This window comes from Labeo rohita, chromosome 7 (assembly GCF_022985175.1).
Source record: "Labeo rohita strain BAU-BD-2019 chromosome 7, IGBB_LRoh.1.0, whole genome shotgun sequence".
Lineage (NCBI taxonomy): Eukaryota > Metazoa > Chordata > Actinopteri > Cypriniformes > Cyprinidae > Labeo > Labeo rohita.
The window spans coordinates 36121564-36145199 of record NC_066875.1 but is presented as its reverse complement, the minus strand read 5'-3'; the positions used below and the strand labels follow the sequence as shown (position 1 = coordinate 36145199).

The 23636-nt window shown below is 36.1% G+C and overlaps 2 protein-coding genes across 2 annotated transcripts; one reads left to right on the top strand and one right to left on the bottom strand.

Moving 5' to 3' along the window:
* Positions 1-689: 689 nt before the first annotated feature.
* On the bottom strand, positions 690-6249 carry rgp1 (GP1 homolog, RAB6A GEF complex partner 1). Its single transcript, XM_051113814.1, is given in 10 exon segments — positions 690-1279; positions 1429-1606; positions 2133-2185; positions 2188-2259; positions 2377-2523; positions 2769-2918; positions 3290-3373; positions 5045-5178; positions 5341-5456; positions 5915-6249. Coding segments are annotated over 9 exon segments (1158 nt in total). The 5' UTR covers positions 5915-6249; the 3' UTR covers positions 690-1055.
* A 677-nt stretch (positions 6250-6926) lies between these two features.
* Positions 6927-23331, top strand: gba2 (glucosidase, beta (bile acid) 2). Its single transcript, XM_051115636.1, has 17 exons — positions 6927-7262; positions 8044-8296; positions 10560-10651; positions 10737-10852; positions 11387-11605; positions 12898-13137; positions 13716-13972; positions 16325-16450; positions 17114-17298; positions 18576-18680; positions 18802-18909; positions 19132-19283; positions 19422-19528; positions 19675-19817; positions 19897-20012; positions 21899-22090; positions 22181-23331. The coding sequence occupies exons 2-17, from the start codon at positions 8106-8108 to the stop codon at positions 22397-22399; spliced, it is 2568 nt and encodes an 855-aa protein (XP_050971593.1). The 5' UTR covers positions 6927-7262; positions 8044-8105; the 3' UTR covers positions 22400-23331.
* Positions 23332-23636: the final 305 nt, after the last annotated feature.

Below are 23636 nucleotides of genomic sequence, written 5' to 3'. Positions count from 1 at the left end.
AATGGTTCTCAAGGGCCTCAAGAACTTTCAAGGGGGCCACAGGATGACTTAAAAGTATTCAAATCAACAAATGACCCAGGACCACGAAACTAGATATAAAGATAAATTTTATGAAAATGAGATTTATACATTATCTGAATAAACAAGCTAATAATGTATGGTTTGTTATGATAGGACAATATTTGTTTGAGATAGAACTATTTGAAAATGTGGAATCTGAGGAATCTGAAAAAAAAATCAAAATATTGAGAAAACCGCCTTTAAAGCAATGCATATTACTAATCAAAAAAAGTTTGATATATTTACAGTAGGAAATGTACAAAATATCTTCTTGGAACATGATCTTAACTTAATATCCTAATGATTTTTTGGATAAAATAAAAATGTTCACAAATTATTATTACAAATTAATAAATGATTATAACTCTAATTTAAAATGCTAATAAACACAAAATCAAGATGTAAACTGAAAACGTATTTCTTTTTTCCCCTTAGAACCTGTTGTTTTTAAGAATTGCAAGAATCAGTCATAGTTTAAAAATCTATCATAAGCATACAATAAACCTTTATATTTATTAATCTATCAATACTCATAGTTTCTGATTACAAAGTTTTAATACAAGCAACTTTGTTTGAACTACAGCAGAAATACAGGACATATTGTAGTTCATATAGCCAGCAGCTGAAAATAACTCTTAATAACCGTTTTATTTAGTTATGGTTTGCATATACAGAAATGGTACAAAATAGCTTGTAATAGAGAATTGAAATACAAAGAAACCATTTGTCATCATAGTGTGGAGCATACGAATGAAATACAGACAATAAATACAGAAAATCTTTACATTACAGGAGGTAATGCAGTCTGTTGGTCAAGGCTGAAATGTAAAGCAGCTTAAATAAAGAATTATCGTCTCATTGCACAGCAAAAGATAAAATCCAATAAAACTCCATATATAAGCCACCTCTGAATTTAAAATAGACTGCTAACAAGATATCTCACAACAACAAGAACCCATAGTTTTATGATCTCCCTGCACAAATACCAACACAGCTCAAATGTTGATGCTGTTTGTCCCTGTGAACTGTGAAACATATGAAGCTAGTGTGGGATTGGTGGGAAGCACTTTGATTGGAAGGTCCCAACTGAAGGTGTCCACATCCACATGCTCCGCCCCAGTCCATACGGTGACCTCTGACTGATTCTGCAGAACCACTGGTGCTTCCACTGGCTCCCGTGCTGTTACGAACTCAAAATGCAGACGCCATCTTAACGTCACTGGGGAAGAGAATAAAATCATTTAATGAGGATGAAAACATTATCAATGCTCATTTATTTCCTTTTTTCACATATAATGATAAAATATTTAAAACTCCAGGTTCAGAAATAGACCAATAGGTCTTTTTTATGAGTGAAGGATTTCTAACCTATATCTGTGGTAAATCCTGGTGTGACGTTGAGGGGTACAGGGAGAGAGAAATGGCTGGAGGCTGTGTGCAAGCACGACTCTAGATGTCGGCCATGACCGGTGACACTGATAGCCTGGCCGGGACGTCTCTGGTACTGCTCCTGGACCTCCTCCTCACTTTGTAGGCTTACTGAATACTGAGAAGATATAAATACAATGTTCCAGGAGTGCTTCATGACACATTTACATTCTCAAAATTTGGGGTCAATAAGATTTTTTTAAATTAACACTTTCATTCAGCAATGATGTGTTAAATTGATCAAAAATGACAGTAAAGACTTGCAATTACATTTAGCATTTATTTGAATTTTATATCAAATAGATGCTGTTCTTTTGAGCTTTATATTTATCAAAGAAAGTTTTCACAAAAATATTAAGCAACGTTTTCTGCTTTCAACTGTTTTCAAAATTAATTATTAAAAGTGACATAATAGGCATTTTCAAAATGACATCATAAATGGACTGTTGGGTATTTTGAGCTGAAACTTCACAGGGGACACCAGTTGCAATATTGCATATTGTAAAAAAATGTTATAAAAGGTCTCCTTTTCTTGAGCACCAAATCAGCATATTGCAATGATTTCTGAAGGATAATTTTACATTGAAGTATTGGAGTAAAAAATATACTGACCCCAAGTGTTTGACCTGTAATGTATACTATACCTGTAAACATGGAATATCCCCTTCTGAGAATGTGAAGGTGCCAATAATATCTTCCCGAGCCTGTACACGGTCTTAAAAATGCAGAACTTAGCCACCTTTCCCCGCACATTTGTGATGTTGAACATATCTGTGAAGGAAAAGCATGCGCTCATTACCACATTCACAGATGACATGATAAGAGACAGATAAATGATAAACACACATTCTTTGAAAGACACAAGCCTTCCCACATTCACTCACGCACATGGGCATCGACGTGAAGTGGTGATCATTAGCATGTCCAGAGCTCTTTCTAATGGTCTTGTATCTCTCCTGCTGCCTTCCTCCTCCTCCAGGAAGGGGTTTGAGGGAGCCACTTCCTCATCTTGGGGGAACGGAGGCTCTGGCATGCCTGCAAACGGACATTTTCTTACACTGTGGAGACACTCTATCCAGGAGCATATTTGTCACACACTGTTAATTTATTCAACAACCACAAAGTATTCTCATATTTCTAAAAAGATTTCACATTTGTTTAGGCAAAAAGTAATAAAAATGATTAATGCATCCCTAACGCAGCTAGCTGAAAATTAGCCTTTGCTTTTTATAAACAAGGCTAGGGACACCATATAAAAACAGGGCATTTGTGCAACCTACCATGAAGTACTAGAACTCTGAAAGGGACTCTCAGTAACTTGATGGGTGAGTTGACTCGCTGGCAGCCAATTGTGAGCTTGTACACGTACTTCACTGCCTGGCCTCGGAAACTGGGTGGACCATCAGTGGGCACGACCTCACTATAGGAATCTGAATGAAGGGAAACATTATTTAGTGGTATTTAGTGTGGCTCCTGGAGTTCAAACTGACATTAGCCTGCATTATATGCAATTACATGCCTGAACAGCTGAACTTTGGTTTTGTGCTATGAACCGTTTTTTAGTGGTGTATCAAAAAAAAAAAAAAAAAAAATTGGGTCATGAGGCATTAGTTTTTTTCTGAACTGATTAAGGAGTTCGCTTCGTATTACTGATATTGTGAGGTGTTATGTCCCAGGACGTATTTTCATGCCAAAACCATGTAAACAACAGAAGCACTTATTACATGAAAATGTAATGGGTCATTTAGACCAAAAGCTAAACGTGATTAAATCTGTGTCTGGTTAATATTCAGCTTCTTACAGGTCTTGCTCTCTCCAGGATCCAAGCGAAGGTCACAGAACAAGATCTTCGGCGGCGTGTCCAGCACACACTGCCCTCGTTCACCTGGATCAATGAAGAAACAGGGAAATCGTGAAATCTCTCCTCTAAATCCCTGCTCCAAAATTAAGAGGTTTCCTGTGAATAAATCTGAGATTACAGAGAGCTGGGTAAATTAACAAACTGAAATGAACCCTGCCTGCTGTCTAATCCTTATCACAAGCACACTTTCTGATAGACTCAAAGTATTTGGCTTATACTGTGATATAAAAGGTACCATTCAAAACCAAACAAATAGAGAGATTAAAAAAAAATTAAAAGTTTTTGAGCACACAGTGTTATTAGTAAGTCCAGGTGACCAGTTGAAACCATTACAGTATTTGATCTATAAGTGCTTTGTCAGCCATCACCAGTGGTTTTCTTGAAGTTTGTGACCCTGGACCACAAAACCAGTCATAAAGGTCAGTTTTTTATACATCACCTGAAAGCTGAATAAATACGTTTTCCCTTGATGCATGGTTTGTTAGGATAGGACAACATTTGGCCGAGATACAACTATTTCAAAATTAGGAATCTGAGGGTGCAAAAAAAATCTAATTACTGAGAAAATCGTCTTTAAAGTTGTCCAAATGAAGTTCTTAACAATGCATGTTACTAATCAATCGATTTTACGGTAGGAAATTTACAAAATATCTTCATGGAACATGATCTTTACTTAATGATTTGTGTCATAAAAAAAAAATAATAATAATTTTGAAAAATTTTGACCCATACAATGTATTGTTGGCTATTGCTACAAATGTACCAGTGCTATTTAAGACTGGTTTTGTTGTCCAGAGTCACATTTATTGAGTTTACGACTCATGTCATTGACGCTTGCTAAACTTTATCTTTATCAGCCATGGCCTAATGGTTGGGGAGTCGGGCTTGTAGCCGAAAGGTTGTGGGTTCGAGTCCCAGGTCTGGCAGGGATTGAAGGTGGGGGTGAATAACCAGCGCTCTCTCCACCCTCAATACCACGACTGAGATGAGTTCCTTGAGCAAGGCACCGATCCCCCAACTGCTCCCCGGGCGCAGCAGCGATAGCAATATGGCTGCCCACTGCTCCGGGTGTGTGTGCACTTGGATGGGTTAAATGCAGAGCACAAATTCCAAGTATGGGTCACCATACTTAGCCTCACGTCACGTCCTTTCCTTTGCATTTTCCCCAGATAACTACGTTTGTGAGTTTGGCAGTCAATATTCTGCCCAGTATATTTTTATATAGTTTCTGGTACAGTAATTCATGGTGGATAACCTTTAATACATTTTAAAATATTTTAATGTAGAAGGTTTTTTTAATAGCATGAGTGTGTATTTTTGTTAAAAATTTTCCCACTGTTCTGCTTCTAAAAATACAAATTACAGCACAGCATCCTCAACAAAAAATGAAACTCAGCACTGAACTGACTGGAACTGAATACTACTACTACTACTACTACGACTTGTTAGAGGTGCTTTACAGCAGAATTTGGATTTGAGTCTTATTTGAAGAAGTTTTTTCCTGTTTAATACTATAAAGCTGCTTTGAATCTCTGTTGGATAAAGTGCTATATATAAATAAAGGTGATTTGACATACCATTGTCTAAATCCAACATTTTAGATATGGATATTGTTATAGAAAAACTGATCTTGATTCTGGTCTTTTAAAAATACAAGTTAAGCAATTTAGACTGAGATAGCTGCTTATGCTTCACCTCTGCTTGGTATCAGTACAGTGTCGCTCTCAGCTTGGACGTCCTGCTTGGTGCCCTGAGCAGGTAGAGCCACACGACTTTCGCTGGCATGAAACTGGCAGTGGATCTGAGCACTGGCCCAAGCCAACATCTCACTGTGGAAGATGAACAGACTCAGATCAGGACACAAACACACACATATACATATACATATACACATTATATATATATATATATATATATATATATATATATATATATATATATATATGTATGAACCATGTCAATTTGTTTATGCTGCTGACGGCATTGTTTACCTGCTGGCAGATGTAGACAGATGTGACATAGGGTTTGTGAAGGTTATAAGACACTCTAAAACTTCCCCGGCTAAAAACACAGGCCCTCGAGCCATTGATGCCACCACCTCAATCATCTGGGGAAAACAGAAAGATTGCATACAAGGCACTTAATTTTTTTTAATATATATATATATATATATATATATAGAACCAGCCTAAAATGGTTTTGTTGGGTTCTTACAGGGGGTTTTCAAACTATGAGACGGCAAACACCAGCAAAACTGAGTAGACTACTTTAAGATGTTTTAAGCAGGGTAGAGAGTAGGTCATGCACTGAGGGGAATATCTTAGTTTTCAGATATTTATATTTGAACATATTATTATTCTTTTAAGCAGTGGCAGAGGTACAGAGACAAGTTTCTCCTAATTAATCTGCCTCTGACATGAAAATATGTGTGAAGCTGTACTGTAGCTACAGAGAAGCTAGTATCTATATTTAAAGAGCTGGCCTCCTGCGGCTTAACACAACGACGAATGTTTACTATATTAGCAGGAAGTCCTAACATTCTTTTATTTGTTTCCTTTACGATACCTCGAAGCTGTTTCTTTTATTTCTTCCCGTCGACTATTTCTACGTCGTATTCCTTATCACAGAAGTTAAAATAAAAGTGTAGCCGGCGACGCTCCAGCAACTTAAAAACAAAACAACCGGAGACTTTTCTTGGCCATTATAAGGTTTCCCTGAGTTTTTCCAAAACGGTGTTCAGGCTACATTTATAAATGCAAAAACAAACGCTGCCATAACATGAAACTTGGCTTGCGAAAAATCTTTGCTATGCATATTGTTTTGATTTACTCAGTACAACACATCATGGAAAAGTATAAGATGTAATTTCTTTGTCCTAACTCCGGTATGGCGATGTCCAATTCGTGAACGAATCATTGAAAGAGTCAATTCGTTTCAATGAATCAGTTCAAGATGTTCACTGTTTGAACGACTTGTTCCTGAATCAGATTTTAGTAAAAAATTCATGAATAAACAGACGGAAAATTATAATTATAAAAGCAAGCTTAGATAACCTAATTTGCATTTACATTGCGAGATACTTAAATCTATTTATAGTAATTAGCAGAAATTAATATTTTTCACATTTAAATAAAATTGGCATCGTTAAAACCAATGACTAACAAAGATTTGTAAAATTTAATCGAAAACCATAATAAACAGCAATATGTGTTTTACATGTGGCTTTATTTGAATAGTAAGCAACATCGTGACACGAATTACTGAATCACTTTTGAAATGAACTGTTCACTTTAAAATGAACTGTTCAAAAGAACCGATTCGAATGAATGAGTAAACACGATAATTGGCTCCGTGGCAAATGTGACGTAAAAGTCGCATCCAAAATCACAACGGGGGTGGTACGGCTTCTTCGAAAGAAAATACCTAAGGAAAATGTAACGTTTAATAATTTAAATAGTCAAGAATTGGCTTATAAGAGAAAACAGACAGAGAAAAAAAAGCTTGTGTTCCTTTATAAAATACTGAAATGATAACACTCTTTTGTATGGTACTCCCCCGAGAGTGAGCAAATTGGTATAAGCCAGCAGAAGGCCCTACTGTACTGTTGTGTTAGTGGGAAATTGATCTCTGGCTTTGACCAGGTCATCAATGAGAGTTCGCGATGTGCTGTTCTGAACCAGAAAATGTGTTTTTCACTTAAGGAAGCTTTTAAATGCTACATACATTCTTTCGTCTGTACAACTTAGTTTTTGCTGGTCACTTGAAAAAATTTGCCAAGATACAACCGCAACAAGGTGGAACAGTAGCCACAGAGACACCGGATGGCTCTACTAACATAGTCATGTTGACGAGAGTCAAAACAAGTGCATCTCGCCACTGACACGCAGACCCCAGAGTGGTGTTGGAGGCAAGGGTAAGAGAGATTTACGTTCCTATGTTGGATAGCTTGGACGAAACAATAACAGAAAAACATTAATTATGCATGGGCAATCTAAAAGCAAATATGACATAAGTAGCCAGAAGTTTAGAGCATGGCGATGAGAAAGGGTGCAAAAGCACATTGGTCATTGTTGAATCATATTTTTCTTCTTGTCAGATCTTGTCAAAGCATGTTTCTGTAATGGTGCTGCAGTTATATATTTATTTATTTATATTTATGTATATATTATATATAATATAATGTTATTATGTGTTTTTCCTTTTATTTCTGTAAAAATTTCAGTGCAGTTGATTAAGTCCTGACATTGTTAAATGACTTTAATTGTTAAGTGTAGTCAGGAATGTCAAAACTTGTTCATGTGGGACCGGCTGGGGATGTATAGATATCTTATTTATTTAGCCAAGTGAATTCTACCATACAGAGAAATGATAAATTAAATTAGTCTGGAGCAGGGGTGAAATAAAGGAAAGGGCAAGCTATTGTTACTTAATTCAAAAGAAAAGGATCAGGTTACATCTCCAGCTTGTGGTTTTTGGTGGCAGCTGAACTTGTCATTCCATCACCCTGGTGACAGGTTTGCGTTCGAATGTAGATTACCTGCCCATGCATGCAGATCAAACTTGTGACCTTAACTCTTACTTGCACAACACAGGAGGCAAAACGTCACTTTTTCAACCCATGTGTCACTTTGGCCTTAAAACAAAGAAAATATTCTATGTGCATTAACACTTATCAATTTTGCCTTTTTTTCCAGAGGATTTAAGGAGCTGATTTTTACTGTTTTGGTTTGGACTGGTGATCCAACAGCTCCGGACTATGGATTTAAACGACAGCACGTCTCTGGCTGAGCTGATGAGCCGATATGTGTCTACAGAAACGGGATTTGGTGTCCCCAAGGATGGTTGGCGGATATGTCTGGCACATGAATTCAAAGAGAAGCGGAAACCATTTCAGGCCAAAGATGTCTCGTTGGCCAACATGATCGAGCATGTTTCTTTAGGAGTCAGGTATGTTTAACAAGACATATTTCAATAGAGGAACCTTAGATTCACTTGGTCATTCATTCATTTGTTCTTACTTCATCTACAGCAAACACAAGTTACTAAAGAATAAAATACGTTCATGTCAAAAGCTGCTGAAATAGACCTTTATGGACACCTTAATGGCCTTTTAATATGCATGGTTGAAACGGGAATAGGAAATATTGTTCGGTGGTTATATTTTGACCACAGACGGACATGTTTTCATTCCCTTCTTCTAAAGCCTTCTGCGTGTTCTTAGTGGCTTTATTTAGTCAAGTTATTTAGTGTTTCATGGTTACTGATAATATCTTCAAAAAGAGGACAGCTCATTGTGTTTACTGCATCTCACGTACTAGTAAAACCAGATATCTGAGCACATGGATCATTTGTGGGTTAACTGCAGGCGAGTTGCAGGCTTGTGTAGCAAGTGTATTTACCTGGATCAGGTGGGGCTGTTTTTTCTCTCTAACTACTTAGACTGTTGCAATATAACTAATAAATTTCAAATTAATTTTTAATGAAATCATGCATGGATGTTCCTGCTATAAACAGCTTGATAGCTGTTAGCTTGGGTTTAGATTCTGGATTTTGTTGTTGTATTTAGTTGTTAATGAACTATTAATTTAACAAAATCACAATACAGCTGCATGGAATTTTCCACTGAGGCTGGTTAATCAGTGCCGATATCGGTCAATATTGACATTGTGTGATGTTTTATTCCATGTTAATGATTGACACAAAACGGTCGTGAGCTTGATAATTCTGTATTGTACGTTCCCATTTGCACGATCAGTCCTCTGTGTATGTGAGTACTGTATTCATGTTGCCCTACCCTCACCACACTTGACTGATTACATGCTAGCATACTAGCATAGAGCCATGACTTGCATCTACGATAATCATATGCAGTCATGATTTGAAACCCTCCATAGTAGGTCAAGTCACCCTAATTTATATAGCGCTTTTAACAATACAGATTGTGTCAAAGCAGCTTTACAGTATTAAATGGGAAAAGAGTGTTTCAATAATGCAATAAAATAAAATATTATTTTTTGTAGTAATTGTTTTCTTAATTTTCCCTTCAATCTATAGCAACATGTCAGAAAAACAAATTCCAGTTCACTTAACAAACAAATACATAAATAAATCAGCAATTCTGAGAGAGGTAAAAGTTGCACTTTTCAGATAAATGTGCGACATAAGAGATTTTAATTGGGACAAACTTCAGTACAAAAATGTGATTTTTATCCAGAGCAGAGATGGTTCCCTGCTTTTTCAGCCTATCCCATAATGCCATCCGCCCTTTCATGTTTGTGTGAATCGGTCTCTGTTTCTAGGCGCTCTTGTGCTGAGTGCAACAAGACTGAAAACAGCTGCGTGTGCATTATAGCTGCAGAATGAATGAGACAGACAAGAATGAGTTGGATGAAGTGGTTTGTGAGTGAGTGAAGGGAAATGTACTGTGTGTATATGTGTAAGAGAGGTTCAGTATTAGAACTAACATTGTTGTGAAGCTATAAAGTCCAATTTAAATGGGTCATGAACTGAGAAATCAAAATTCCCTTATCTTTTGACATATAAAAGGTTATTGTACTATAAAACATGCTTTCTCATTAGTCTAAAAACTTATATTGAGGCCAATCTGCCAAAACGACAGGTTGTAGAATGTGCCACTTTATGGCATAATGGTGTGGCTAAACACCGCTTTTCCAGTAATGTCGCAATACACAGGTGTGAGTAACTGTTTTTATTACATGGTCACAATTGCTTTGTCTGTTATTACAGATCTTTTGATATGTACTTAGTATTTTTGAGTTTTTAACTTTAATCACAGCATGGTCCATCTATGAGGAATATAGGCTGTCAAACATGTACAACTGTTAGCCAGTCATAGCTGTGAGTGTTTACTTCTGAGTCTACAATCTGTCATGTCTATTCAACCAGAGCGTTCTGATAAGGGGGGTCAAAACGGGACAGAAAACAGGCTGATACTTCTAAATTATGATGTTTTTTATGTAGAAATCTTGATAACATCATAAGTGGATGTCAGAGAACAGTACAAAGTAATAAAAAAGGCAGTTCATGACCCATTTAAGAAGTCAAAGTATGATTTTTGCACATAGATGCATAACCAGTATACTGAACAAAAATCTGTTACCCATCTTCACTGTTCATCAGTACCAGTTCTAGTCTGTACCTGTGACTTAGAGAACAGTTTATTGAATTCTTCCTTGCTTTGTCTGAGCAGGTATTTGAGATGGTGGTACAAAAAGACCCAGGTTGAGAAGAAGGCACCTTTCATTGATATGTTTCGGGCTTTACCACTGAGACAAATTTATGGTAAGCGCAAAGACAAACAGAAACTTCAAAGCAACAACAGAACACTTAAAATAACCTGCTGTAACCGAGGACATGTTTTGTGCAGGTGCTCCTCTCGGTGGCATTGGTGGAGGCAGTATCACGCGTGGATGGAGGGGCGATTTCTGCCGGTGGCAACTAAATCCTGGAATGTACCACTACAAAACTGTTATTGCTAACCAGGTAAAGAACGGGTGCGATTTGTTTTTTGAAATAAATTATTACTTTTATTCAGCAAGGTCATATTAAATTGGTCAAAAGTGATAGTAATGACATTCATTTCTATTTTTCAACACTGATAATAATGTATTTGAGCACCAAATCAGCATATTAGGTTGATTTCAGAACAATCATGTGACACCGAAGACTGGAGTAATTATGCTGAAAATTCAGCTTTGCCATCACAGGAATAAATTACATTTTAAAAAATATGTTACAATAGAAAACTTTCACAGTATTACAGTTTTTACTGTATTTTTGATTAAACAAATGCAGCCTTGGTAAGACTTCTTTCAAATTAGAAAAAATTTTACCAACCCCAAACATTTGAACAGCAGTGTTTAGTGTAATTGTGACTCATTTTGACAAATTAGTGACTCAGTTGGTCTGTTGGTAACTATAACACAGTTATGGGCAAGTGTGTGTTGTTATATATGCAGATGTTCAGATCTCCCTTTCACCTAGTTGAAGTCTATTTTAACTCCCACTATCTCTTAGTTTACAGTATGTCTGCGTAGGGGCGGTCAAACAGTATACCAGCAGGTGTTGTCTATGGAGCGACCCCCGACTCTTCAGGGTTGGAACTGGGGTTATTGCGGTGAATACGCCTTTTACCATGCTCTGTACCCACGAGCCTGGACCGTCTACCACCTGCCGGGGCAAAATGTCACTCTCACCTGCAGGCAGGTGTCACCTGTCATTCCTCACGACTACAAGGTGACAAGCTGTTTGGAATGTGTTTGATATTTGAAGCACATTGTTGCTTTTATTTACAAAGAATTTACAGTTGAGGTGAAAAGCTTACGTACACCTTGCAGAATCATACATTAGAGGGATCATACAAAATGCATATTATTTTTTATTTAGTACTAACCTGAATGAGATTTCACATAAAAGAAGTTTACATATAGGCCACAAGAGAAAATAATAGTTGAATCTATAAAAATGACCCCGTTCAAAAGTTTACATATACAGCTGCTTTTTTGTTTAATGATAGTTTATGCCCTGAACAGTTAAACTGCCTGCTGTTTTTCAGAAAAATCCTTCAGGTCCCACAAATTCTTTGGTTTTTCAGCATTTTTGTGTATTTGGACCCTTTCCAACAATGACTATGATTTTGAGATCTATCTTTTTACATTGAGGACAACTGAGGGACTCATGCAGTTATTACAGAAGTTTCAATCGCTCACTGATGCTTCAGAAGGAGAAAACGATGTATAAAGAGCCGGGGGTGAAAACGTTTTGAATTTGAAGATCAGGGTAAATTGAACTTATTTTGTCTTCTGGAAACATGCAAGTATCTTCTGTAGCTTCTGAAAGGCAAGTACTAAATGGAAAAAATATGATATTTATGCAAAATAAGAAGAATATGGACATCTTCATTCTATTCAAAAGTTTTCACCCCTCGGCTCTCAATGCATAGTTTTTTCTTCTGAAGCATCAGTGAGTGTTTGAACCTTCTGTAATAGTTGCATATGAGTCCCTCAGTTGTCCTCAGTGTGAAAAGATGGATCTCAAAATCATACAGTCATTGTTGGAAAGGGTTCAAATACACAAAAATGCTGAAAAAACAGAACAAGAATTTGTGGGACCTGAAGGATTTTTTTTTTTGAAGAACAGCGGGCAATTTAACTGTTCAGGACAAACAAACAAAGGGATGAACAACTATCACTATAAAAAAAAAAAAAAAAAACACACACACACACAGCTGTGGATCATCCAGGTAACAGCACAGTATTAAGAATCAAGGGTATGTAAACTTTTGAACGGGGTCATTTTTGTAAATTCAACTATTATTTTCTCTTGTGAACTATATGTAAATGTCTTTTATGTGAAATATCTTATTCAGGTCAGTACTAAATGAAAAAATAACATGCATTTTGCATGATCCCTCTTGTTTTGTTATAATAATTTACATTTTGCAGATTCTGCAAAGTTTATGTAAACTTTTGCCCTTAACTGTATGTATATGAATATTGCAGTTTCAAAAATCTTTATATTTTTTTCAGGACTCCAGTCTTCCTGTGGCTGTGTTTGTGTGGGACATTGAGAATAAGAATGACTACGCACTTGATGTGTCCATCATGTTCACAATGGTTAATGGGTCGGGCCATAAAGACGATAAGAGTGGGGGCCACTGGAATGAACCATTTCACCTTGAAAAAGACGAAGAATCTGTGTCTGGGGTGTTACTACATCACCAGACGCCTGTCAACCCTTACACTATGTGCATAGCTGCAAGAGAAAAGGTAATACACCTGTGTAAATCTAGAAGCAGCGGGTTTGGCCTGTAGTAAATGCATGAAAACAACTCCTTTTTTAGGAGAAGTGCACAGACAAAACCACTCTGCAAAACAGGTTTCACCATCACACCGCTGTGCTGTGTGAGCTCCTTTTTCTCTGTGCAAATAAGAGCGTTATAAGGATGACTGATTGCTGTGGTTTACCACAATAAACTATGCAAAGATACAGATAATACCATGTGAAGTGTATGTTTTATTAAGAAACAAGAGTTTAAAAACAGCTTGAACTGTTGATTTAAAGATCCAAAATGCATTTCTTTTGTCTGTGGAACACAAAAGATGTTTTGGATCCCACTGACTTACATTTTGTGGACAAAAATGTTTAAAGCATTCTTCAGATAATCATTTATGTTCCACTGAAGAAAGAATGTCATGCAGTTTTGGAATGAGATAAGGGTGATAAGTGATGACAGAATTTACATTTTTTGTGAATTATACCTTAAAGTCTTCCTAGTCTCTTCACTAGGTTTTGAGACAGAGCTGTTGTTGTTCCTCTCTTTATTTAAAGTTTCGCTTTATTTTAGTCTGGCCAAGAGATCAGTCACCAGACGGCGTTTAGCCCAAAGGGAACCTGTAGTGCTCTGTGGAGTGACCTCTTGACTGATGGACGTCTCGACTCGCCCAAGGACTCCAGCCCACCCACACAGAAAGGGGAGGAAGTGGCGGCAGCCCTGGCTGTGAGCTGCTCGGTGCCTGCTAACAGTCACAACAATGTGGAGTTCAGTTTGGCCTGGGATATGCCTAAAATCACATTTGGCTCTAGAGAGAGAATATATCTCAGGTATGTGTATATGGAGAATAGAACAAACCTCTTCCTTTCATGGAGATACTTGCTGGTTGGTTGTTATTGGGAGGGACATTCTCACTATAAAGAGCATTTGATTGGACAAAAATCTGTGTAGAGCAACATGAATCATCAATTTTTTGGCCTGTTCTCAAGTGAGCAGTTGTAAATTTTTAATGCGAACAGCTTGATAAATTGTGCAGGGAATATTTGTTTCAGGTCAGTGAATCCAGATGAATTAGACCATGATGCATAAATATTTCAACGATTAAAAAAAATGATCACTGGTGTTTTTTGGCATCTCCAGTGTATAGTGACACATCATGTGCTCCAGGCCTTTTATCTGTTCTCTAATCTTTCTTTCATTCTCCTTGTACACATTATGGATCAGGTTACCTGGTATTTATTTTCTTTAGTATGTGTGTAAAATGTGTGTCACAGAAACGTTCAGTCAAACGTTTTTCAACAGTAAGTTTTTTTTTGTCTTTAAGTCTCTTCTGCTCACCAAGCCTGCATTTATTTGATCCAAAATACAGCAAAGGCAATAAGATTGTAAAATATTTTCGCTATTTAAAATAACTGCTTTCTATTTGAATATATTTTAAAATGTAATTTATTCCTGTGATCAAAGCTACATTTTCAGCATCATTACTCCAGTCTTCAGTGTCACATGATCCTTCTAATATGCTGATTTGATGTTCCTGTTCAAGAAATATTTATTAATATTATTATCAATATTTAAAAAGTTTTTCATTTTTTTTCAGGATTCCTTGATGAATAGGAAGATCCAATGATAAGCATTTATCCGAAATAAAAAGCTTTTGTAACATTATACACTATACAGTCAGTACAATTTATTTATTTATTTTTTAGAAAGTAATTATAGAAATTAATAATTTTATTTAGCAAGAATGCTTTAAATTGATCAAAAGTGATGATAAAGACGTTTATAATGTTACAGAAGAGTTCTATTTAAGATAAAATCTGTTATTCTGAACTTTCTATTCATCAAAGAAACCTGAAAAAAATCTAATCAGCTGTTTTCAACAATAATAATAAATGTTTTTTGAGCAGAAAATCAGAATATTAGAATGATTTCTAGAGAATTATGTGATGAGTAATAATAATAATAATAATAATAATAATAAATGTTTTTTGTTTAGCACCAAAACATAATATTAGAATGATTTCTGTAAGGGTCGTGTGAATGGAGCAATGATGCTAAAACTTCAGCATTGAAATCACAGGAATAAATTGCATTTTAAAAGATATTCAAATAGAAAACAGTTATTTTAGATAGTAAAAATATTTATTTTTTTTGTTACTGTTTTTGCTGTACTTTGAATCAAATAAATGCAGGCTTGATGAGCAGAATAGACTATTTTGGATAATTGCTGTTCTTATCATGCTGTTACTCATCACAGAATCTTAGAAAAAATGTATCACAGTTTTTACAAAAACATTTGCTGCAAAAAAGCAGCATAACTGTTTTGGCATTGCTAGTAATATTAGCACCAAATCAGCATATTAGATTGATTTCTGAAGGATCATGTGACACACAAGACCTGGAGTAATGATGCTGAAAATTAAATTTTGCCATCACAGGAATATACAACATAAAATATATTAAAACATAAAGTTGTACCATTTTAAATTGTAATAATATATCACAACATTACCATTTCAAATGCAGCATAAGTCACCTCTTTCAAAAATATGAACAAAATTTATCAACTCCAAGCTTTTGAACAATGTGTATGTCCCTTTATAGTCCCACATGTTGACAAAATTGATTGTTAACAGGTACATGCATTATTGATTCTCAGTTGTTCTCCTAACTGAGAAAAATATTAATTCTGAAATAACTAAAGCAGTGCTTTAAAGCAATTTCATGAGATTTTTAAAAGGAAGTGTTGTGGCTGTGTATGAAAAAAGTACTATTTTCAAGCTGTTTGAAAGGAAGGTTTTTTTTTTTATCAACATTCATAAAGTTCAGCACACATCAGGAGAATCTTGAAGCACCTCAGTTTGTGCTCCTTACATATGCAAAATAGAGCATGCAGCAATGCTAATTTGTTTAATCTCAGAGAATCCAGGAGACAATGATGCATAAATACTACAAATTTAAAAATTTAATTATTTTAGTTTGCGTTACGCTAATGAGAATGAGACTTTATTATATTACATTAATGGGAATTTGGGAAAATGTGGGTAATTGTTATATGAAGATCTTAATGGTCCTAGAAGTATGCTTTGTTTTGTTTATAGACTAATTTGCTTTTGAAATTATGAAGTAATACCCTTTGATGCTATGAAATAATAACATTGTTTTTGTGGTGTTTGTTTCAGGAGATACACACGTTATTATGGCAGCAAAGGAGATGCCGCCCCGTCTTTGTCTCATTACGCGCTCACCCACTACAGTAAATGGGAGGAGAGCATTATTGAGTGGCAGAGGCCGATTCTACAGGACGGGTAAAAAGAAATGTCATTTTACCATGAAAAATATCAAGCTTAAGGGCACGACAGCCTGTCTTATCAGCTAATCAAGTTGTCTGTGGCTAATTTGTGTGACTGTTACTCATCCAAAAGACTATGTGTAAGCAAGCAGTTGTCCCTACTGTAAATTGATTTTACTACTTATTTAAACGAACAGTAGAGTCATGGATTTATTCAATATGTGGATAGACAAGAGTAGCCTTAACATGCCATTTTGCACGTATTACTCATTTTGTTTCAACAGTCCTCTTCGTACTGTTGTGTGCATTAAATACAGAATAAGTTGTGTGTGAATGGAGTGGTATTGGCCCAGTCACATGCAACATACTAATTCTAGGTGTTCACCTATTGTTTCAACATAAGGCAGCTATTCTTTTCAGTTGCTTGGTTGATTAATTTGTTGGTATTTGGCCATTTTTAGATCAGGAGTATTGGCGGTATCCATTGCCAGCTTGGCAAAATTCTTTGTTGTGTCAGTTTTTAAAAATGTAGTGACAGCCCTGTCATTAGGAAAACTACATTTTCTGTTTTTAAAAAAATATTACTAAATATTATGTGAAATAAATGCTCACTTAATTTATTTCAGCAACTATTTTGTGTGTTTCACTACCAGTAGACTTAAATGCTGTATTGTTTTAGGACTCTTCCGGCTTGGTATAAGTCAGCTCTGTTTAATGAGCTGTACTTCGTTGTGGATGGTGGAACCGTGTGGGTGGAGCTGCCAGAGGATGCTGATATCAGCGGTGGGCTTCGTCCTGAGGATGGAGGGCTTCCAGCCCAGCCTGAACTTGTCAAGGAATATGGCCGATTCGCTTACCTAGAGGGTAAGAGAGTAGGGCTGTAACATTCAAAATTAACCTAAACTCTAAACTCAAGATTGTTTAGAACAGGTTTAACATTTGATTTGGGTATATAATTATTATGCATGCCATGTATGAAAAATCATCATAAAAAATTATAACTAGCATTGCTGTGAAGAAATCTGTTGCTGCTAATTTGTAATCAGTGTTATTTTAGTATTATTTATAGATTATTATTGTATTCATTAATAAGTTTTGAATTAGCTTTTATTTTTGTGTTTTAGTAATTTTATTGTCAAATTATGTTTGTTTTTTGTAATTTACTTTATTTTGGTTTTAGTAAGTAAACTTTCAGAACAACAATTAAACAAAAAATTTACTCACCCCCTTATCATCCAAGTTGTTCATGTCTTTCTGTCTTCAGTCGTGAAGAAATTATGGTTTTTGAGGAAAGCATTTCTGGATTTTTCTGCATATAATGGACATTGGTGCCCCGATTTTGAACTTCCAAAATGCAGTTTAAATGCAGCTTCAAAGGGCTCTAAACGATCCCAGCCGAGAAAGGTTGTCTAGCAAAACGATCTGTCATTTTTTTTTGGAAAATAAAAATTTGTATACTTTTTAAGCACAAAAGCCTGTGTAGCACAGGCTCTGGGATGCACGTCCACAACGCTGCGTACTATTGAATCACGTCGAAAGGTCACGCGGAACGTAGGTGGAACTACAGACCCAGTGTTTACAAAGCGAACGCGCAAAGACTAAGGAAGTGCAAATAAGTCAAACAAACAAAAAGGTACAGCGATGTCAGATGATTCTGAAGTTGTAGGAGAAAATAAGATGGAGTTTTTCGCCATACTCTACCTTTTTGAGCCAGAGTACACAGACAATGAACTTGGCCGTGATTCGTAGTGTTGTGGACAGGCATCCCAGAGTCTGTGCTACACAAGCTTTTGTGCATAAAACGTATACAAATTTTTATTTTTCGAGAAAAAAAAAAAAATGACTGATCGTTTTGCTAGATAAGACCCTTCTTTCTCGGCTGGGATCATTTAGAGCCATTTGAGCTGCATTTAAACTACATTTTAGAAGTTCAAAATTGGGGCACCAAAGAAGACCATTATATGGAGAAAAATCCTGAAATGTTTTCCTCAAAAAACATAATCTCTTCACGACTGAAGACAGAAAGACATGAACATCTTGGATGACAAGGGGGTGAGTAAATTATTTGTAAAATGTTGTTCTGGAAGTGGACTTCTCCTTTAAATCAAGGTGATAAATAATTTCTGTCTCTCTCACTCCAGGTCAGGAGTACAGGATGTATAACACATACGATGTGCACTTCTATGCTTCATTCGCTCTCATCATGCTCTGGCCCAAACTGGCTCTGAGTGTCCAGTATGATATTGGTGAGCTAAGCTTCTATTTGACCATTGCAGACAGTATTTAAATTTTCTTTTGCGTTTTAAATTCATTAGTTTTCTGGTTGTTTAATTGTACTTTTCTCTTTTCTCTCTCTCTTTTGTTCAGCTGGTAGTGTCGTTCAGCATGACCCTACAGAGAGGTTAAATCTGATGAATGGCAGATATTCACCAGTCAAGACCCGGGGCGTTGTACCTCATGACATTGGAGACCCTGGTGAGTTGTGCATGATAGGATACCATGAAGTCATATTTGACAAAGAGAGAAAGAGAGTTCACCTAAACATGGAAATTGTTATCATCTTGAACCCCGTATTTTTTTCCTGTGGAAAAAAATCTGATTTTAACATAAAGTTAAATTATGAGACACACATTTGAATAGTCTAACTGTAGCTATTATATCTCTTAATATGTCAATAAAACCTTTGATTTCATACAGATGATGAGCCATGGGTTCGTGCCAATGCGTACTTGATCCACGATACAGCTGATTGGAAGGATCTGAACTTGAAGTTTGTGCTGCAGGTGTACCGAGACTATTACCTGACCCAGGATGAGCAGTATCTGAAGGACATGTGGCCCATATGCCAGGTGAGTTTTTCTGTGTTGTATTTTAGTGTTTTGTGTAAAATTATATCCTCTGTATATACAAATGTAAAGGGACTTGTCCAAGTGTTCCAAGTGTTTTAAGACCTATTACTTAAATATCTGATGTTCTGGCTTATTTAGACCGTTATGGAAACAGAGTTGAAGTTTGATAAAGATGGTGATGGCCTGATTGAAAATTCTGGCTATGCAGACCAGACTTATGATGGGTGGAAAGTGACAGGACCCAGGTTAGGACTCATGAAGATTTATTTTATTTTTCCTAAAAAAAGAAAAAAAAAAACATTTCTCAGAGTATACAAATTGTTTTTTATGTTTAATTTGTAAATTAAAATCCTGTATCATGATATAAGTACAACATCCCTGTGTTTTCCAGTGCATACTGTGGTGGTCTGTGGCTGGCATCAGTGTGCATGATGTGTAAAATGGCACATGTGCTGAATTGCGATTCTGTGTATGAACGCTACAGAGATATTTTGGATAGAGGAAAAGCAGCCTTTGACAAACTCCTTTGGAATGGTAAGTGTAAACATACACAGCCTTAAAAAAACACACACATTCAGTGTAATGCATTCATGTCTTTCTCCTTCTCTAATAGGCAAATACTACAATTATGACAGCAGTGGACGAAGCCTGTCTAATAGTGTAATGTCGGACCAGTGTGCGGGCCAGTGGTTTCTCAGGGCGTCTGGACTTGGGGACAATGACTACCAGGTTAGTCTGAAAAACATTTTACAAGCATGTTTTAATATGATCAACATTTGGTTGCATTTTTACCATGTAATGTTTATTTAAAAATAATTTTGTATGGCTTTAGTAACAAAAGAAATAATGATAACACTTTAAAACATGGTTTAGTGCCTAACATTAATGCATTAGGTGTCATAAAATATACACAAATATTTAGATTAATGTTTAAATCTAAACAATAATTTAAGACCCTCAAAGGCTGCTCTCTAAGACTGCATTTATTTGATCAGAAAATGCCATAAAACAGTAATATTGTTAAGTGTTATTATATTTCAGATATATTTTTTCTATTTTAATGTATTTTAAAATGTAATTTATTCCTGTGATGGCAAGCTGAATAAGCAGCCATTACTACAATCTTCAGTAGCTGTGTTACCAGTCACCCTTCAAATTGTGCGAACTGAAATTTAAAATTGAAAATACGCCTAATGTAAATGCTTCAATTTCGCAAAGTCTCCCATATATCACAAACATTTTTACGCTCACACAAGGTGGTTTTTCAGGCAGTTCGAAAAAGGAATACTTAGCAAAACTACAATGGAAAGAGTTTTTTTTTCTCATTTACAGGTCACATGGCATATGTAAAAAGTCATTCTTCAATGTACTATAACCTCCAAGAAACACTTCATACGTGGCCGCCCTCAAGTATAAGGGCCTTTCACTCCATTAATGCTTAGACTATTTACACTGCACACGTCTGCGGCGCGTTACCACTTCGACACAGCCACCGGAGCTGATCGCAGCCACTCTAATCAGTGCTTATGTTTATGCCAGCCGTGCATGTTTCTGAAGCGTCTCTCCACACTGCTTCAATAAAGATACAGGCTTACGCCTCTTTTGATAAAATATAGGCAAAATCCCACCAAAATCTGTTGTCAAAATCACGAAAGGAAAAAAATCAGTTTTAGTAACCGTTTTCACATAACATCGCCGTCATTTCCCAATACTTTTTTATTGATATTTATAAAATATTGTCAAAGTTTTGCATAAATCTGTATGGAAACGAAAGTACTGTCACATGATCCTTCAGAAATTATTCTAATATGCTGATTTGGTGCTTAAGAAACATTCATTATTATTATCACAGTTGGTAATGGTTGTGTTGCTTAATGAAGTGTGAAAATACAGTTCTTTTAGAGGATTCTCTGATGGGCAGAGAGTGCAAGAACAACAGTCTTATGTAACATTATAAATGTTTTTACTGTCATTTTAACAAATTGAATGTATTCTTGCTGTATAAACCAATTACCAATTTCTTAAAAAAAGCAAAAAAAAACAAAAACAAACACTTTGTGTCAGTTTATACAAATTTAAGTGTTTAAAAATGTATATTGAAATGAACATAAATTGCTGTAGAAGTGTATTGTTCATTGTTAGTTTAAGATACCTAATGGTAATAATAAACTGAGCCTTATTGTAAGTATTACAAGTGTTACAAAAAAATAGGTAACACTTTACAATAAGGTGCCATTTGTTAACATTAGTTAATGTATTAACTAACAAGAACAATACATTTATTGCACTATTTATATCTTTGTTAATGTTAGTTAATAAAAACTCAGTCGTTCATTGTTTTTTCATGTTAGTTCACAGTGCATGTTAACAAACACAACTTGATTTTTTTTTATTATTATTATTGTGCATTTGTAAATGTTAAAATTATCATTCTTAGTTCATGTTAACTAATTAAATGTTAACTAATGAACCTTATTGTACAGTGTTAGCAAAAAATACATTACTTTAGTGTGGGTCACTGACACTCCAGAAGGGGTCAGTGTTCTAGAGGAAGACAAGACTGTCCTTGATGGGAACTAACATGAATTATTTTGTACACCCTTTTCTCTATGCAGGCTTTTCCCAAGGAGAAAATCTGTAGTGCATTGAAGTCAGTGTTTGACCTCAATGTTCTGAGCTTTGCAGACGGCCAGATGGGTGCGGTAAACGGGATGAGGCCAGAGGGTGTGCCTGACCGTTCCAGTGTCCAATCAGACGAGGTGTGGGTGGGAGTAGTGTACGGATTAGCAGCTACAATGATACATGAGGTAATCAAACCTCAGATCATATCACCAGGTTCCGGATGAAGTGAGTCTTTTAATCAGCTCCTAATACATCCCACTGTCTTTTTGTCTCAGGGCATGACAGAAGAGGGAATGCGCACTGCGGAAGGTTGTTACCGTGCTGTATGGGAGCGAATGGGAATGGCCTTCCAGACTCCTGAGGCATACTGCGAAAAAGGCATTTACCGCTCTCTCGCTTATATGAGGCCTTTGAGCATCTGGGCAATGCAGCTTGCACTAAACAATCGACCGAACCACAGCAAAACCACTGATAAAGATGTGGGACAGGACTGAGCTGGAGCCTTCTGAATCTGCTGAAGGAAACTTGCACTGTCGAGCCTCTGTAATGAAGTGACCTCGTAATCCTTGTTTTAAAAGACTGCAGTGTCATCATGTGCTGTTGGTTTACACAGAACCTTAATTTCCAGTTATTCTGTAAAACTGAAAATGTCCATAAGCTTTACCACAGTCGTTCTATGTAGCAGCTGTAAATCACTGTTTTACAAATCAAAGTTTAATGGCTTGGTCTCGGATATACTGTTCATTATGATATTGGGTGTAGGGTCATTCATCTTTGGGAATCAAGTAGTTAGAGCATGATTCTATATCATTTCACTGTATATTTTTATTTCTATTATGTGAATGCCCTATAGAGTACTTGAAGAATGAACTTGGTTCTTTTTTTAGAAATGTTTGTCATTGTATGTGTCATAAAGAATCAGTACTGTACATTATTATACAGAATTGTAATAGATATATAATTAAGTAAATTGGAATGAATGTTTACTGCTATCACATTTATTTTTTCCTCAGATGTATCCACCTTTTTCTTCCTGTTAGAGTGGGTGTGGCCATTTGTAAATTGTATGGGTGTGGCTTCCGATTTCATAGGCATCCAGCTATTTTTAGCTGTACAACAGTTTATTTTGCTGCTTAATTTTGCAAATTGGTGTGTCTTACTATATTGTTTTAATGTATTATCTTAATTATGAACACACTGGTTTGTAGTGCAAACAGTTTTACTGTTTACTGCATGCTGTTATTCCTCTCGTTATTTCCCTAAAGTGGCTAATGAACCGGAAGTCACCCATAGGCTTACTTCCGCATTGAGGAAAAAGGTGGATAGTATTTAACAACATTTATAAGTTTAGATTTGGAGAATGATTTCAAGTGCAAGACAAATTGCTGTTGAATCCATCACTATAAAGACAATCATGTCTAAATGACATCTGTGTAAAAATCACTAATGCTTGTGTTTTGGTATAGGCCACTAGAGGTCTATCTTGAGCCTCTCAGTCTGTTTCCATCAGTTTCCACAGATTTCCGTAGTGGTCCTTCAGTCCTGAGTGCTTCATCTCTCTGGAGTGCTAGAAAGGCGTCTAAAGTGCACATGTTGTTTTTGTGAGAAGGGCCATACAGAACTAAGTCTTATTTTAAACACTCTTGTTAAAAAATATATGAGAGTGCTGATATTTAATTGATGGCCTTCCCAGACTGTGCAAGGTCTTGTAGCACAGCTTACGTTAGTCAG

Coding starts and splice junctions, on each gene's coding strand:
- gba2 (XM_051115636.1), top strand. CDS start 8,106: ATGGATTTAAACGACAGCACGTCTCTGGCTGAGCTGATGAGCCGATAT. Junction 10,652..10,736: donor ACCACTGAGACAAATTTATG/GTAAGCGCAAAG, acceptor TGTTTTGTGCAG/GTGCTCCTCTCGGTGGCATT. Junction 16,451..17,113: donor AGGCCGATTCTACAGGACGG/GTAAAAAGAAAT, acceptor GTATTGTTTTAG/GACTCTTCCGGCTTGGTATA.